General features: G+C 37.0%; 1 protein-coding gene across 1 annotated transcript; it reads right to left on the bottom strand.

The window, feature by feature from the left end:
* Positions 1 to 2,211: 2,211 nt before the first annotated feature.
* Positions 2,212 to 2,433, bottom strand: LOC122426189 (ubiquitin-like protein 5). Its single transcript, XM_043444897.1, has one exon. The coding sequence runs from the start codon at positions 2,431 to 2,433 to the stop codon at positions 2,212 to 2,214; it is 222 nt and encodes a 73-aa protein (XP_043300832.1).
* Between the last annotated feature and the right edge of the window lie 15,017 nt (positions 2,434 to 17,450).

The following is a 17,450-nucleotide window of genomic DNA, read 5'->3' as shown; positions in this document are numbered from 1 at the left end:
ACCTAGAGCCAGACATCTGGAAAGTGAAGTCAAAGTGGGCCTTAGGAAGCATTACTATGAACAAAGCTAGTGGAGGTGGTGGAATTCCAGTTGAGCTATTCCAAATCTTAAAATATGAAGCTATGAAAGTGCTGCATTCAATATGTCAGCAAATTTGGAAAACTCTGCAGTGGGCACAAGACTAGAAAAGGTCAGTTTTCATTCCAATCCCAAAGAAAGGCAATGGCAAAGAATGTTCAAAACACCACACAATTGCACTCATCTCACATGCAAGCAAAGTAATGCTCAAAATTCTCCAAGCCAGGCTTCAGGAATACTTGAACCATGAACTTCCAGATTCAAGCTGGTTTTAGAAAAGGCGGAGGAACTAGAGATCAAATTGTCAACATCCTCTGGATCATCAAGAAAGCAAGAGAGTTCCAGAAAAAACATCTATTTCTGCTTTATTGACTTTGCCAAAGCCTTGACTGAGTGGATCACAATAAACTGTGGAAAATTCTGAAAGAGATGGGAATACCAGACCACCTGACCTGCCTCTTGAGAAAACTGTATGCAGGTCAGGAAGCAACAGTTAGAACTGGACATGGAACCAAAGACTGGTTCCAAATAGGAAAAGGAGTATGTCAAGGCTGTATATTGTCATCCTGTGTATTTAACTTACATGCAGAGTACATCATGAGAAACTCTGGGCTGGAGGAAGTGCAAGCTGGAATTCAGATTGCCAGGAGAAACATCAATAACCTCAGATATGCAGATGACACCACCCTTATGGCACAAAGTGAAGAAGAACTAAAGAGCCTGTTGATGAAAGTGAAAGAGGAGAGTGAAAAAGGTGGCTTAAAGCTCAACATTCAGAAAACTAAGATCATGGCATCTGGTCCCATCACCTCATGGCAAATAGATGGGGAAACAGTGGAAACAGTGGCTGACTCTATTTTGGGGGGCTCCAAAATCACTGCAGATGGTGACTGCAGCTATGAAATTAAAAGACACTTACTCCTTGGAAGGAAAGTTATGATCAACCTAAACAGCATATTAAAAAACAGATACGTTGCTTTGTCAACTATTGTCCGTCTTGTCAAGGCTATGGTTTTTCCAGTAGTCATGTATGGATGAGAGAGTTGGACTATAAAGAAAGCTAAGCACCAAAGATTTGATGCTTTTGAGCTGTGGGTATTGGAGAAGACTCTTGAGAGTCCCTTGGAAGGTAAGGAGATTCAATCTGTCCATCCTAAAGGAGATCAGTCCTGGGTGTTCATTGGAAGGACTAAGATTGAAGTTGAAACTCCAATACTCTGGCCACCTCATGGGAAGAGCTGACTCATTTGAAAAGACCCTGATGCTGGGAAAGATTGAAGGCAGGAGGAGAAGGGGACGACAGAGGATGAGATGTTGGATGGCATCAGCGACTCAATGTACATGAGTTTGAGTAAACTCTGGGAGCTGGTGATGGACAGGGAGGTCTGTCATGCTGTGGTTCATGGGGCCCCAAAGAGTAGTACACGGCTGAGCGACTGAGCTAAACTCAACTGAAAATCACTATGATTATTTTTTTATAACTTAATTGAAAAGTAAGCATTCAAATAGAACAAAAAGCAGTCATAAAATTCAAGAATAATTACATTTTATGGTTATTTAGAGTTCTTTCTTGATTTTTAGGAAATAATAATAACATAAAAGATATAATTTGTATTTATCAAAAGCTTCTAAGCCTCAGTTGACAGTTACATATCTGTGTTTGTAAAGATTGTTTTTGTTATACCTTTTACATAAAAAGTGTTGTTGTTGTTTTTTTTTACAGTTTATGTTAACTGTTAGATAAAGCTTTTATCAAATTGAAAGTGTTAGTTCCTCAGTTGTGACTAACTCTTCATGATCCCATGGACTGCACCCAGTCAGTCTCCTTGGTCTATGGGATTCTCCAGGCAAGAATACTAGAGTGGGTTGCCATTTCCTACTCCAGGGAATGTTCCTCACCCAGGGATCTAACCTGCATCTCTTGCATCTCCTCTATTGGTAGGCAGATTCTTTTCTGCTGTGCCACTATGAGGTTGAGAAATCTACAGGGAAGTAATAACAATACCTGCTTTTCTTCTTTTTTTTTCCAGCCTTTGAATGTTCATTAACATGAGTTTCCAAAAACAAGCATCCATATTAGTGTGGGGGATGAAGGTGGGAGGAGGAGGAAGGGTAGGGAGAAAGAATTCTGTTCTATTGGTAATAAAGCTCCAGATTCATCCCACTGTGAATTTCATTGTTCCCCAGAGACACGTGGTGGTTTAAAATCGTGTACCACTTCTTCAATACAATATTGTTCTGTCCAGGGCCAGTGTGGGCTATTGTCAGCTTCCTAAAGTTGCCGACAGCGTCATCAGTATTGCATTTAATGCACACCTTCTTCCCCAGAGGGTCCTTGCAAAAAGCCTTAGTCATCCTGGCTGGAGCTCCCATACTCCGCCTGGGGCCCCATCACCACTTCAGGTCGCCTGAAGGCCAAGCTGAGCCTCTTGCAGGCCAGGGGATCCTGGCAGGCTGGGTTCTACCACCTTTCCCTAACTCCAGACTCTTCTACTCCACCCCACCCCACCCATCTCTTGTTTTTCTTCTTTTGATGAGGTTTTTCTTACAGAAAAAATTGAAAGTATACTTTCTCACTCCTTCCATATTTAATACAGTCACATAGAGATAGTTTGCTGGAACAATATTATTCTGGTTTTCTTGCACCCAAAGCAAATACTAATTCTCAGGTCTTTGTATTTTTTCAAATAGGACCGTTAGAGTTCCCAATTATGAACTTGTCAACTACAAATTGGTGCTTACCAAGAGCATTGCCAATGACTGAACAACAAAGATGTTTGCCATCTGCCACTGTGGAGATTGAACCCCATGCTGCTATAGCTGTTGACCTTCAACAACCCTTGAGGGAGTTCAGGGTGGAGTGAGACACTCTGTGCTCCAGGGAATCTCATGGGGCAGGTCTTTAAGTAGTTGGATGTTTTTAAGAACAGATACTATGATCTCAATCCTTGCATCTCCTCATATCTAGAGAAGCCTAAATCCCTTCATGGTGACATCAGATCCTCATGACTAACAAAGAAATCCTTTGTAAAATGAGTGCTTCATGATATTGAACTCCCCCTTCACCAAAAATCCTTATATATTGACTTTCCCCCACTGTCGCTTTGGAGCAGTCTCTCAGAGCTATCTGAGATGCTCTCTCCCGGGCTGCAGTCCTCATTTTGCCCAAATAAAACTTAACTCACAACTCTCAAGTTGTACATCTTTCTTTAGTCGACAAACTGTATTTATAATGCTATAGCTAGAGATTTGGCAAGTATCTTCTCATGAAATATTGCAGTAGACCCAATTGTGGGTGCATGCTAAGTCTCTTCAGTCGTGCCCAACTATTTGTGACTCTACAGACTGTAGCCCATCACGCTCCACTGTCCATGGGATTCTCCAGGCAAGATACTAGAGTGGCTTGCCATGCCCTCCTCCAGTGGATCTTCTCAACCTAGGAATGGAACCCAAGTCTTTTATGTCTACTGCATTAGCTGGCAGGCTCTTTACCACTAGAGCTACCTGGGTTTCTAACTAAAGAAAATTTTTTTTTTAATTTTAAAAAAAGGAGATCTGAAAAAAATAAGTGAAAAGAATACCTTATAAATGCTTTAGTTTTGTGTTCTAATAAAGACAATGTATGAGACATCACACTGATCAACTTTTTAAAATATATGAGGATGGGGATTGAATATTGTTTTAACAAAACTAATTTCTCTTTAACAGAAATTCCCTCTTAATGTTAATTTCTATTATAATCAGTTGTGAAAAAAATTAACAATGAAGGATATACTTTTAATTACTAGAAATGTTGACTTTCCATATTTTACATCAATGTGTCCTATTAAAAGGAATAAGATTTGCATTTATTTTGCCTGTGAATAGTATAGGATTCTCCATGGGGAATCTAACCAGTCAGATTTCTCTGGGATGTCCACAGGGACATCCACCACAGGAATATCTCCCAGCCTCAGTCTGATTTCAGTGAGGAGACCCTTCCCAAGTACTCAACTTATTGGGTCAGGGTTGAAGCCACTCTTGCCTCCTCAACTCAGAAAGCTGAGTCAATCAGAATCTCTCTCCCAGGAGCTTAGAGTCAGGGCTCAGAGACCAGGGTTTGCTCTTTATCTGTGACTGAAACTGTGGCTTGTTATCTTGTTGCTTATAATACAGGCTGCCTTCAGGAAAGAAGAACTGCCTATCCCTAACATTAAGGGGACCCAGAACAAACCTATTACATTTTTGTTTGTTTTCTTTCTTGGCTCTGCATTTTATTTGGATTGTTGTAAACTTTTGACCATTTTGTTGGTCAAACTTGATTCTCACACATTTTGCTTCGTTCTTTGGTGGTTTCCCTGGTGGCTCAGCTGGTAAAGAATCAGCCTGCAATGCGGGAGACCTGGGTTCAATCCCTGGGTTGGAAAGATTCCCTGGAGAAGGGAATGGCTACCCACTCCAGTATTCTGTCCCAAGAATTCCATGGACTACAGTCCATGAGGTCACAAAGAGTTATCTACTCTGCTGTTTTCATTAATGTCATACTATCTGCCTTTGTACTTTAAAACTATATTATTAGTTGCACATGATTTGAGAATTGAAATACTTAACTGTCAAATTGACATTGTTATCATTTTAAACTATACATCCTCATCTCTAGTAGGGTTTCATAAGTTAAAGTTTAATTAGTTTATGATATATTTATCAGATTTTCTTTGGATCATGCTTACAGAGTACAACTTTTTGCACCCTTTTGCCACTAAAGTGTGTCTTTATATTTAATGTGTGAATTTTGTATTTGTCATATTATTTGTACTGTATCTTACTCAATCTAAAATATTTTGCACTGAAGAGAAATTAAAGGATATCTGCATAAATAGTAGGATCTATTTATAAGCAGGTTGAAGGACCCCAAACTGTTATTATGTCTTTCCAAATTAATTTTCTGTTCAATGCTATTTCATTACAAATCTGAGCATGAGAAGCAGAAGTTTAACAAACTCACTTTTCAAACTTAGGTTTTTTTTGTTTTGTTTTGTTTTTTTGGTTCTTAGAAATTTTGCTCTTCACATGGCAAAATTCATGTTTATCTGTTTTTATCCTTCTTGGGGGTGCTTCCCAAGTAGTTCAGTGGTTAAAAAAAAAATCCACCTGCCAATACAGAAGACACAGGAGACATGGGTTTCACCCCTGGGTTGGAAAGATGCCCTGGAGGAGGAAATGACAATCCACTCTAGTATTCTTGCCTGAAAAATCCCATGGACAGAGGAGCTTGGCGGGCTACAGTCCATAAAGTCACAAAGAGTGGGATGCGACTTAGTGACTAAGCATGCACTCATGCATCCTTCTTGGGCTTCACAGAACTTGTTGCCTCTCTGGATTTATGCCCTTCATTATCTTTGTTCTTTTTCTTTTTATTTCTTTATTTATTTGGCCATGCTGAACAGCTTGTGGGATCTTAGTTCTCTGACCATAAATCAAACTCAGCCCTAGGCAGTTTAAGCAGGCAGTCCTAACCACTGGACAGCCAATGAATCCCCATGCCCTTCAATGTCTTTAGAAAATTTTGTCCTGAATGACTTCAAGTGTATTGCTATATTTATTAATACATGTTATTTTTCACTATGATTCAGAACAAATAATTTTTATTGACTCATTTCCAAGCTCACACATTTTTTTCTTATCCTATTAGTGTATTATTGAAACTCAATACTAATGATACTTTTCATTTCTGGCATTTTCATTTTATTTTCTATTTTCCATTAAATGTTCAGTATTTCTAATTGAGAATTTTATATGATTTCATTCTTCTCTCATTTTTTAGCATATGAATTATCTTACTCTTTCCACTTTTTTTAAAATGGTTGTTGTAGAACTTGCAATATGTTTTACAACAAAGTCAGGTTGACTTTCTGGTAATACGATGCTGACTTTACAGTAATTTTATGCCATTCCACAAGCTAGTGCAAATACCATAGAATAATAAATTATTACTCTTATACCCTCTCATCCCTTGTATCATTGCTATCATTAATTTTGTTTATTCATAAACTTTAAAGTTATAATCATCAAGTTATTATTATTTTAAACAAACTTGTCAGAACTACTAAGAATAGGAAAAATAAAAGTTATTTTATTAATTACTCTTCCTATACTTTGGTTTTCTTGTGTGTATCCTCACACAAATCTCTCTCTCTTACTCTTTGTCTCAGTAATGATCCTATAGATAAATTTATAGAAGTTAAAATCCAAAATGATATATGATTGTAGTGTGTATATGCATTACTTATTTTAAAATTTAATCTTTAAAATATTAGAAACTGATTCACTTTTTCTACCACTCAGCTATCTCTAGGGCAGTGGACACAATACTATAAAATGTATTTGTATTTTAATACAACATATGTCTGTGTCAGGAAAGGTTTAAGTGAGGTTCTGGTTGGTTTACTTTCAGTGTCTGTAATATTAGTATGGTGGATTTTATATTTTACTCTGTTGTTAGATTCAAACAGAGTACTACTTCCTAACAGTCTCTGCATATTTAAATAATAGTCATGTATGGATGTGAGAGTTGGACTATAAAGAAGGCTGAGTGCTGAAGAATTTATGCTTTTGAACTGTGGTGTTGGAGAAGATTCTTGAGACTCCCTTGGACTGCAAGGAGATCCAACCAGTCTATCCTAAAGGAAATCAGTCCTCAATCTTCATTGGAAGGACTGATGCTGAAGCTAAAACTCCAATACTTTGGCCACCTTGTGCAAAGAACTGACTCACTGGGAAAGACCTGATGCTGGGAAAGATTGAGGGCAGGAGAAGGGAACGACAGAGGATTAGATGGTTGGATGGCATAACTGACTCAATGGATATGAGTTTGAGTAAGCTCTGGGAGTTGGTGATGGACAGGGAAGGCTGGCTTCTACAGTCCAAAGGGTTGCAAAGAGTTGGACACGACTGAGCTACTGAACTGAACTGAACTGAACTGCTCTCTTTAAGCCTGCTTTATACTTCACAAAATAGTGATAGTATTACCTATCTTACTTTGCTTTCTTAGTATTTAACTAAATATACTGCATACTGCATTTAGTACACTGCTTAATGCACTTAATATATTGCTTTGCAAATATTAAACACTCAATACATGACTAATTTATGAACAATACTGTAATTATATTCACTGCTAATAGTAGACAAGCTTCAGAATCACTTTAATACCACACCTTAGAGAAAAAAAATTAAATGTGACATTTAAAGAGTTTATCAGTTTTACTAACATAAAATAAGAGCTACCATCCATTTTTTATACCTGGAAAGGTGGACAAAATTACTCTAAATAGTCTGCATCTGAAAACATCGGGGGTTATAATATCATAACTTGCATTTTGTGCCAGTTTGGACTACTATAACTAAGCAGTGACAAGTATGTAAACCCTTTATTGCATTGTTTGCTTCTTTTCTCTTTCTTTACTTTTTTATCCTATGCCAGATTGAATGAGCTATTTCTGTCTAATTGACAAATGTAGCAGTTTATTGGGCTAAATGCTTAGAGGATTGCAATAAGAGATTTAAACTTCAGTGTCAAGATCCTGTTGTTGCTGTAGGCTGTTCACCTCTTTTCAATACCAAGGTCACCACAAGCATCACCTGCTTTCTTGGATGTGCAAACTTCTTGGCAGAAAAGGGGTTTCGAATTCTCCTAACTCATCATATACTGAAAGAATATTTCAGTATTTTGCATGTAACACACGCACAGGTCTGTTGCTATTTTTTCTACCCAGCTGAGTTACATCTTCATTTTAACTAGTCTTGTTACATCTTCCTCTGCCAATATTTGTCCCTTGGCAGACTGGCACTGGAGACCCCTGCCCGTGTGTTAGCCATTCCCAGACAGGACACATATGCAGTATGAATTTAGTGATGTATCTGAACAAACTTTACTTGTTCTTTGTTCTTACAATGGTTTACAAAATTTTCTTGATTTTGCTTATCTATTTGTTGTCTTTAATTTCACTTTTTTCCCTTCAATTTTTTTAAGCAAATATATGTATAATTTGTCTACAAAATATATTTTATCACTGTCAAGTTGTTACCCTTGTTTATTATTTATATTATAAATATTCCCTGGAGGTGGTTTTCATTTTTAAATGTGTTTAAAAAAATAATGGCATTATTATTAATAAAAAAACAAGCAGTTAGGAAATGCACTGAACTAGACAGCTTAGAGGTCAAAGAAGTACAATTTTTAGCTGGCCCTTTCCTTGTATTTTTATATATAAAGGAACTAGTACCTTTAGTCCTAGACTTCATCAACTCTTTGATGTACAATGCAGGCATCAACTGGCAGAATGTGAGCAATTTCAGCCTTATCCACTTACAAAGATCAGTATACATCTTAGTGGCTGAAGACCCCATATTTTGTGGGTCAAGTTTAAACTGTATTGCAGATATTTAGACATTGGTTTCCAATAACCTCCCTCTTTATCCCTTTTGTTATACTGATTCAGGTTATCACTTGATATTTTTGCTTCATTTTTCTGTACCTTAGCATGATAATTCCTCTTTAAAATTGCAACTTCCCATGAACCTTAGCACCAGTGTGAAAAAAAGTAAAATCTCTCTTCTTTTTTGGCACCATGCAGTTTAGCATTTTCTTGACTCTTGAGTGGCGCAGGAAAACTAATTTCCTGAGGGAGGCTCCCCTGAGTTGTGGGAAAGAGCAAGTTTGGGCCACAGGTTCAAGAAGTCACAGGAGAGGACAGTGGAAAGAAAGGTTATAAACAAGGAAATGTTTCAAGAAATCCCAAACCTGGAAACTGATTCAGACTGTTTGACATAAAAAGAGAGGTTGGGTACAGCCAAGGCTGAAAGACTCACCTGGTGACATGCTCATTAAGTCCCAGCTTCCCAGTGTTTTTCCACTCTGCGCAGTTACAATAGATATTATTGTCCTCACCATTTTATAGGTGAGTAAATCAAGTCACAGAGGGGAGTAACTTGTAGGGGTATGCAGCTAGTGGAAATCAAGGAGAAACCTGAACGCCGGCAGTTGACAGCCCCACAGAGGTGGTGGTGGTTTAGTCACTAAGTCGTGTTCGACTCTTGTGACCCCATGGACTGTAGCCTGCCAGGCTTCTCTGTTCATGGGATTCTCCAGGCGAGAATACTGTACATGCTGTTAATCACCTTTCATATCAATTTATAAAGGAGTAATGGCAAAAATCAGGTGTGATAGCAAAAGTGAGTAGGAACAAGAAAACTGTGTGGCACAGCAGTAATCAGACTGAAAAAGTAATGACGTGATGGTTAAGACACAGAAGACTGCATCGCAAACCTATCAAAAGGGGGAGCAAAAATAATTTATCATCCAAATCTAGGCACTTTTAAAAATAAAAGAGGGCTATTAATATCTATGCTAAGGTTGCAGGCTTAATTCAGGACCATCCTAGGCAATCTATGTAATCACTTAAAACGTAATGTATAAATGCCTTCCCCAATATCTCAGGTGGTCAAAACAAGGCCAATGTATCAGTAGAAAATCACTATCTTGATCTAACCAGTAGAAATAAGGCAAGAAATCACTGTTTTGTACTGTTTTTATGTAAACATTTTGTGCTGTGCTTGGGTTACTTACTATATCTATTACAAGTTCTCAGACAATAATTTTTACACTTTCCGAATACCCTTTCCAAAAGTTTATTTTAATGCTGCTCCCTTGATTTCTGTTTCAGGGTATGACAAGAAATAACCATACACAATCTCTTACTGAACCTGTTTAAAGATAGACTTGTGACAAGTGTGTATTATGTCACCCGGTATCCTTTTTAAAAATGTCACACTTGAAACATCTAAAAATCGATATTAGGGGAAAAAAATCCTCTAAAAAATAGATAGGTTTAGTTCTCTCATGAAATTATTTAACTCTTTGTTTTAATTTGGCCTGTTAAATATGCTGACTCTTTCTTCTAACCTGCAGAGTTGTATTCTCATGCATTCTGTCCTCATTTTCTCTGTATATTTACATTCCTTTTTGACTGAATTTTTGACTTCACATTTATATTTAAAAATATAAGTGATTTTTTGGCCTACAGCTTTAGAACTTTCCTGAAATGAGATTAAATAAAAAATCATAAGTATCTTTATGTTGTAGCAAACCAGTAGACTCTGAATACATCTTCATAATCATCATTCTGTAGACAACTGTTGATAATGTTCTTATTTTTAAAAATTTCTTTTCAGGGAATTATCTAAAATAATGCTCACTGATTGCATCATCAGTGCTTTTGTATGGCTGATTTACCTGTACTCTGTCCTCTAAATTAAAATAAGGGCTGCCGTGTTCAATTCTTGCCACTAGCTCCCCTAAGTGGGGAAGGGTGGTATAACAATGATCAGAAAATCAGATGTCAAATCATAATTAGCATAAAAGTCATTAAGTCTTCCCAAGAGATCTCTTTTCACACCTCTTTAGATACAGTTAGGTGATAACATGTTAGGAGAGATGTTCTCTCTCTCCTAACAGGAGAGAATAGGTCTTAGTGCATTTAATATAAAAATTCATAATTTGTGTCAGAAAAGAAATTTTGTAAGGATTGAAATTTGCAAGAGCATAAACCTGTGTCTGAGTGAATGTGTTATATATTAAACTGCAGTGAGCAGAGAATTGTCAACTGCACCTGATTCCAGAACAACCACAGCTTGAGAAGAGGCTGATCCAGTGTGTCTCTGCCCAACATACTGAATGACTTTCAGACACAGAAATTTAGTTTCTGTGTATAACATTTCTGGTATAACATTTATACTGTACTGTGTGGGTTGGTTGCTCAGTCATGTCTGACCCTGCGACCCAGTGGACTGTAACCCACCAGGCTCCTCTGTCCATGGAATTCTCTAGGTAAGAATACTGGAGTGGATAGCCATTCCCTTCCCCAGGGGATCTTCTCAACCCAGACATTGCATCCAGCTCTCCTGCATTGCAAGCAGATTTTTTACTGTCTGTGCCACCAGGGAAGACTCTATTCCATACTAACATATATGAACATAAAGAACACGATTTCAAACATCATTAGACAGAAAAGGATTGGAGTGCAGAGAAGATATTAAAGAACTCCTCAAACACTGACAAAAAAAAACACGTGTGGGAGGGCAAGTGCTGAACTGATCTACTCTTATTTGAAGGAGTATAAATGTAAAAAGACAAGTATGCATCTCATAAATAATTTTACAACCACTAGAAAAAGAATAGAGACCCCGAAGATACAGAGCAAAAGCACACATAAAAAAATTGCTTTCTGTGGCAAACATAAAAATGTTAGTATGGCAATATTTCCTCTAAATATCCTAAGAATAAGAATAAGTGAATAAACATAAAGAGAAGTAAAATGAGAAATACAATGTCCAAACAGCATAGATTTCAAATACGGATAGAAGGAATGTAGATAGCAGTTTTTTCAGAATAAAATAACAACAATCAAAGACACAACAGAATATTTTTATCTTCTAATATGCTTTAAAGATATTTTATCAACGTATTATCTGAGCTACCAGTACATGACCATACTAATCTTAATTGAAAAGCCAATTCTCTCTGTAAAATGAAACATTCATATGAGATTTATGGTAAGCAAATATTTGCCCTCATTTTTCAACTTTAATAAAGATGCTAATATATGTCCCTGAGACAATCTTTTTTTTTTTTTTTCATTCCAACTGTAACATTTGGTAGATTAGGTGAAGATAGATAGGGAGTGAGAAAAGTAGTTGGATGGATGAATGCATCAATGACAGATAGGTAGATAGAGTTGTATTCCCCCAAAACGTATGTTTGGGCTTCCCAGGTGGAGCAGTGGTAAAGAATCTGCATGCAAATGCAGGAGATGAAAGAGACACAGGTTCTATCCCTGGCTTGAGAGGATCCCCCAGAGTAGGAAATGGCAACCCACTCTAATATTCTTGCCTGGAAAATACAGAGGAGCCTGGTAGGCTACAGCCCACTTTTTATATCCCCCACCTGTAGTATATGAACATTCCACTTTCTCCACATTCTTATTGTCTCTATTCTTTTTTTAATTTTAGCTATGATTGTGTCAACTAAAAATTAGTCACAACCTGAAAGTAGAGAGCTATTTTACTCTGAGCCAGGAGACAGCATCTCAGTAACTCTGAGAAAACTCTTCCAAGGACAGGGAAGTTTGCAACAAAGGGAGCAGTTAGTCTGAACATCAAAGATCAGATATCTAGTTAAGGAATGTAGCATTCCATGTATGGGAAGACGCAAGCCTCTGGGCTCACTGAGTTCATGACTTTCATTTGCACCTGAAATATCCAGGGCCAAATCCTGTTACCTTGTTCACCTTAAGGAGCGGCAGATGTGTCAGAGGGCTGCTTCTTGCATTTCTGTGCCCTCCACCCCCACCCCACAACTCCCCCAGTTCCTCAGCAATCAGCCTGGGTGATGGTGGCATCTTCTGGATCTCAATTTTGAGAGTGTTCATTCACATTTGGAGGCCAGAAATCACTGATGGCTGTGACATTTCTTCTTTATTGACATGGCAGGACATATTTTCATTTCACAACAGGATATATAGTCATACTTGATAGTAGTTTCAATTTACATTCCCCTAATGGCTTGTGATGCTATCTTTTTATATACTTATAAAAAGTTTAAAAGATATAAAAATGTACAACCTCATTGGTTAAGTATCTTTTTATGTCTTTTGCTCAGTTTGTATGTGGGCCGCTTGTCTTTTTATTGGTGATTTTTGAGAATTTTAAAATATATTCTAGATACTTGTTTTTTGTTTGATATGTGGTTTGCATACATTTTATCCCAATCTGTTGTCCATATTGTTATCATATTTACATGGTCTTGCTCAAGAGAAAAGTTGTTAATGTTGGGTGCAGTATATCACATTTTTTTACATATATCATGCTTTTGGTGTTAATTCTAAGAACTGTTTGGGAATCTCTAGATTCCCAGAAATTTCCTCTTAAGTTTGGCTTCCCAGGTTGCTCAGTGATAAAGAATCCACCTACCAATGCAGGAGACATGGGTTCAATCTCTGATGGGGAAGATCCCCTTGAGAAGGAATTGGCAACCCACTCCAGTATTCTTGCTTGGGAAATCCCATGGACAGAGGAGCCCAGTGGGCTACAGTCCATGATGTTGCAAAAGAGCTGGACATGACTTAGCAACTAAATAACAACAAAGGTCTTTAGGCTTTTTCAAGTTATCTTATTTTGTTTTGTTTTTAAATAAATCTTTTTGCCCTGCCTTTGAGCTCATTGATTTTATCCTCTATTTTCTCCATTTTATTATTGAGCCCAATAAGCAAGTTTCTTATTTTATTTTTCTGTGATTTTTTTATATCAAAAATAAAAATAAATCAGTTCTGTGATTTTTTTTTATTTCATTCTTTTTCTTTCATCCTTTTCTTTGCTTAGATTTTATACTTTTTGTTTGAAGATCATTTGAAATTATTTATTGAAGCATTTTTAGGATGGCAGCTTTAAAATTCTTGTCAGATATTTCCAAAATCTTACTTATCTTGGCATTAAGTTCAGTTGATTATTTTTGTTCAATTCATTTGTGATTTTCCTGATTTTGTGTGTGTGTGTGTGTGTGTGTGTGGCCATTTCTTAATAAACATCCTATACATCTTGGGTACTATGTTAAGAGACAGTTGAAAACTGTTAGCTTTATTTAAACAACATTTTCAGCAAGCACTCAACTTGTTTAGGTTTAGCATTCAGGTCTATGTCTACATTTGTGAACTGTGATTCCAATGAAACCTAATTTTCAGGGTCTCTCTGGTGCTATTTTCATCTGCTTGGCTTACCTCTTATTGGTGGACCTCCCATTGTTTCTTGCTAGAACTGTTTTCCAAGATGGATTTTGCTTCTCCAGCAAGGCTGCCTGGTGCCTCTAGTGAGGAAAAGGTGTCACCAGCCCAGCGGACTTAAGAGCTCTTCCCAAATCTGTTACCAGTTGTAGCATGATCTCTCCTGCTTTGAGCAGGGATGAAAAGTACGTCCTAGGCTGTGTGTACTACTGACCAGATCAAGCTTGCTGGTACTGCTTGCTTGCCTGGTACCTCTAATTGAGAGAAACGACTATTGGGTTTATGGAGACAAAGGGGTTTCCTGGACTGGGCCCTCACTGTAGCTGGATCTTTCTTGCCTGCCTGTTCTAACACTAGAGCTTCCCTGTGTCTCTTGGTTGGGGAGGGGATTCTCAAGATCAGCAGTAAACAACAGTGCTTCAAGAGCTGGATTTGCTCATTGTAGTAGGGGATCTTTTGTAGGCGCTCCAGGGTCACGTGCTGTCTCTGAGTGTGGGAGAGGAATCTCAGTGCCTTACGGGAAGACATGCACTTTTTCTGGCTTCCTATTTCTGGTTTCCTATTGCTAGCATGGGTTTCCACTTTTTCTCCCTCCTTGGCTCTTAAGTATTAAATTCTAGCTAGGGAGGTAGAATGTACACTTTGGAAAATATGTAATTAGGAAAATCTGCTGAGGCACATGCACAGCAAAGAAATAGTGTACTGGCTCCTATTAATTAAAAGTTAGAAAGGTAAAAACATTTGTGTCATTGGATGTATGTCTTCATACAGTTCAATCAACTTTCCCTGCAGTTCTTTTTTAATGTGTGTAGATCTAGTGTGTATGAGAGCTCACAAACAAGTGCAGTTTGGTACAATTCAAGTTATATATGATGTGGGAACGTTAAGGACATTTTCTAATAAATCAATTTGTAGAGTAGTTCACTTTGAAATTTTTAGTTTATTTTTTCATAAGTAGCAGCCTTTAAGACCATTCCCTAAATGGATTGTAAACGCTTGATATACCAACACTTTTAGTTACTCTTCTCAACACAGTAACTGAGAGCCATGCTTATTACATAATGTCCTGAAAACATGATAGTGAAAATAGCTATTTACCTCTTACAGTGTCAGTCGCTCTTCTAAGTACTTTATATGAACTTATTACTTTAATTCTTATAGCTATCCATTGAATTAAATACTTTTTATCATTCTTTGTATATGAGAAACCTAAGGTACAGAAGTTAAGTAAATACCTTACCTAAGTTCAAGTAGATGGTATTAGGGCTAAGATCCAAACACAGGAATTATGGCCTGTATTCTGGCCCTTATTTCTATTAAAAAAACAAGCAAACAAATAAAACAAACTTTAGATAGTAATTACCAAATTCAGGCAATTCTGGGGACAAAAAGTAAGTTGTGAATAATATGGCCATACCACATTTAAGAAAAATGAAACGATTTGCCGTAGGCAATTTGATACATCTCCTCCTTAAGATATGTAAAAGGAAATACATATATTGGTTTGCCATGTTAATGCAATTATTCTTATTAATCTGAGTATGAATATTTTGTTTTGTCAATGCCAAGAGTGTTTTTGCATTTTGAGAAATTTTTATATAAGAAAGAGAAATTCTTCCAGGGAGCTCTGATTACCTATTTTACAACTGCTGTTCAGCCACTAAGTAGCGTTTCACTCTGCAGTTCCATGCACACCAAGCTTCCATGTCTTTCACCACCTCCCAGAGTTTGCTCAAACTCATGTCCATATTTTACAACAGTTATTGCTTGTGTAGACATCCTGGGCTCCTTCACATTCAGCATCTGAGTATAGCACAGTGCTTATCCTCCTTTCAGGTAAACATTTAACCTTTAGTGTCTTGGAATTACTCATATGTCTAGCAAAAATGATGAGGGATTTTTTAAGTGATCCAATGCATTTTGATAACATTACTCTAAATCTTTCTAAGACCTTATGATGTTCTACTTTTGCATTGAAGCTGTATGGGAGTTTAAAAGGATCTTTAAAGACACTGCTTATTGCCATATTTTAATTTGGTTTATTTTCTATTTTCTCATGCCAATGTTACAACCCAGTATAAAACATCTCTGTTGTTGGTTACTAGTAACTGACAATATTATCAAATCATACTGAATCACAGAAATGTTGTAGCCAAGTTGAAATCACTTGTGATTATTTGGAGTAATCTATGTGTTCACTGATGTATATAAGACACATATAAGAACATAATAAATGCTGTATTTGTCATTATTACTGTGTCAAGGGGAAATGCATAAATTAGTAAAATTCACTGAAGAAAAGCAATTTAGCTAGAAAAATACATAGTTAAATATAAAATGATAACCAGTCTTATTAACAACATAGTTTCTTAAAAAACATTTTACAAAGGAAAAGTCATTTAAATTTAAAAATTATTTTGCATTAATGAAATTCATAAAGATAAATGAATAAAGTTGATCTTAGATTTTATGAACTAAACAATAATACTACACAATTATTGTTCTCAGTGAGAACACTTCCACAGGCACCTATTTTTGTCACTTTCTGGTTAATTTCAAAGAGAAATATCGAGAAAATATTTTAGGTTAGTAAATTCCATGATATCTGGTGTTTGCAAACATTGCCTATTATTCTTGATGAACTTTTGACAAATTGTGTAGCCATAGCTCTTTCATATAGGAAGAGGATGGCAAGGCACAAATAATATAAATTAAGAGTCTTTATATACTAAATAAACATCTTTAAAATGTAACAGCTGACCAAAATGAGCAGGACTATTTTCATATCTGGGCTTCCCTAGTGCCTCAAATGCAAAGAAGCTGCCTGCAATCCAGGAGACAGGGGTTCAATCCCTGGGTCAGGAAGATACCCTGGAGAAGGGAACAGCAATCCCCTCCAGTATTCTTGCCTGGAGGTTTCCATAGAAAGAGGAACCTGGTGGGTTACAATCCATGGGGTTGCAAAGAGTTGAATATGACTAAGCAACTAACACTTTCACTTCCTCTTTTATTTTCATATCTGTAAGTCTGCACCTCCAATACAACTTAATTATTCTTCCAGTTGTGGACTTGAAATAATGTGTTTTTAATGAAAATAACTTTACAATCTTGTTTCATTTGATCTAAGTCAGTTTCTGGAATACCTTTATTGTTTCATCTAAAAGCAGCAGGTTTGTAAAATACATATCATCACAGAACCAAAGAAATTTTTCTTTGCTCATCCAAGTTGTAGTTTATTTTATTTTTTTCATTTATTTTTATTAGTTGGAGGCTAATTATTTTACAATATTGTAGTGGTTTTTGCCATACATTGACATGAATCAGCCATGGATTTACATGTGTTCCCCATCCTGAACCCCCCTCCCACCTCCCTCCCCATCCCATCCCTCTGGGTCATCCCAGCGCACCAGCGCCAAGCACTTGTCTCATGAATCCAACATGGACTGGCAGTCTGCTTCACACTTGATAGTATACATGTTTCGATGCTGTTCTCTCAGATCATCCCACTCTCGCCTTCTCCCATAGAGTCCAAAAGCCTGTTCTATACATCTGTGTCTC

This window comes from Cervus canadensis, chromosome 24, assembly GCF_019320065.1.
Source record: "Cervus canadensis isolate Bull #8, Minnesota chromosome 24, ASM1932006v1, whole genome shotgun sequence".
In the NCBI taxonomy this organism is placed as follows: Eukaryota; Metazoa; Chordata; class Mammalia; order Artiodactyla; family Cervidae; genus Cervus; species Cervus canadensis.
The sequence above is the reverse complement of the archived record's forward strand: the minus strand, read 5'-3'. Positions and strand labels throughout refer to the sequence as shown.

Excerpts from the sequence above, each read along its gene's own strand:
- LOC122426189 (XM_043444897.1), bottom strand. The coding sequence starts at position 2,433 with ATGACTAAGGCTTTTTGCAAGGACCCTCTGGGGAAGAAGGTGTGCATT.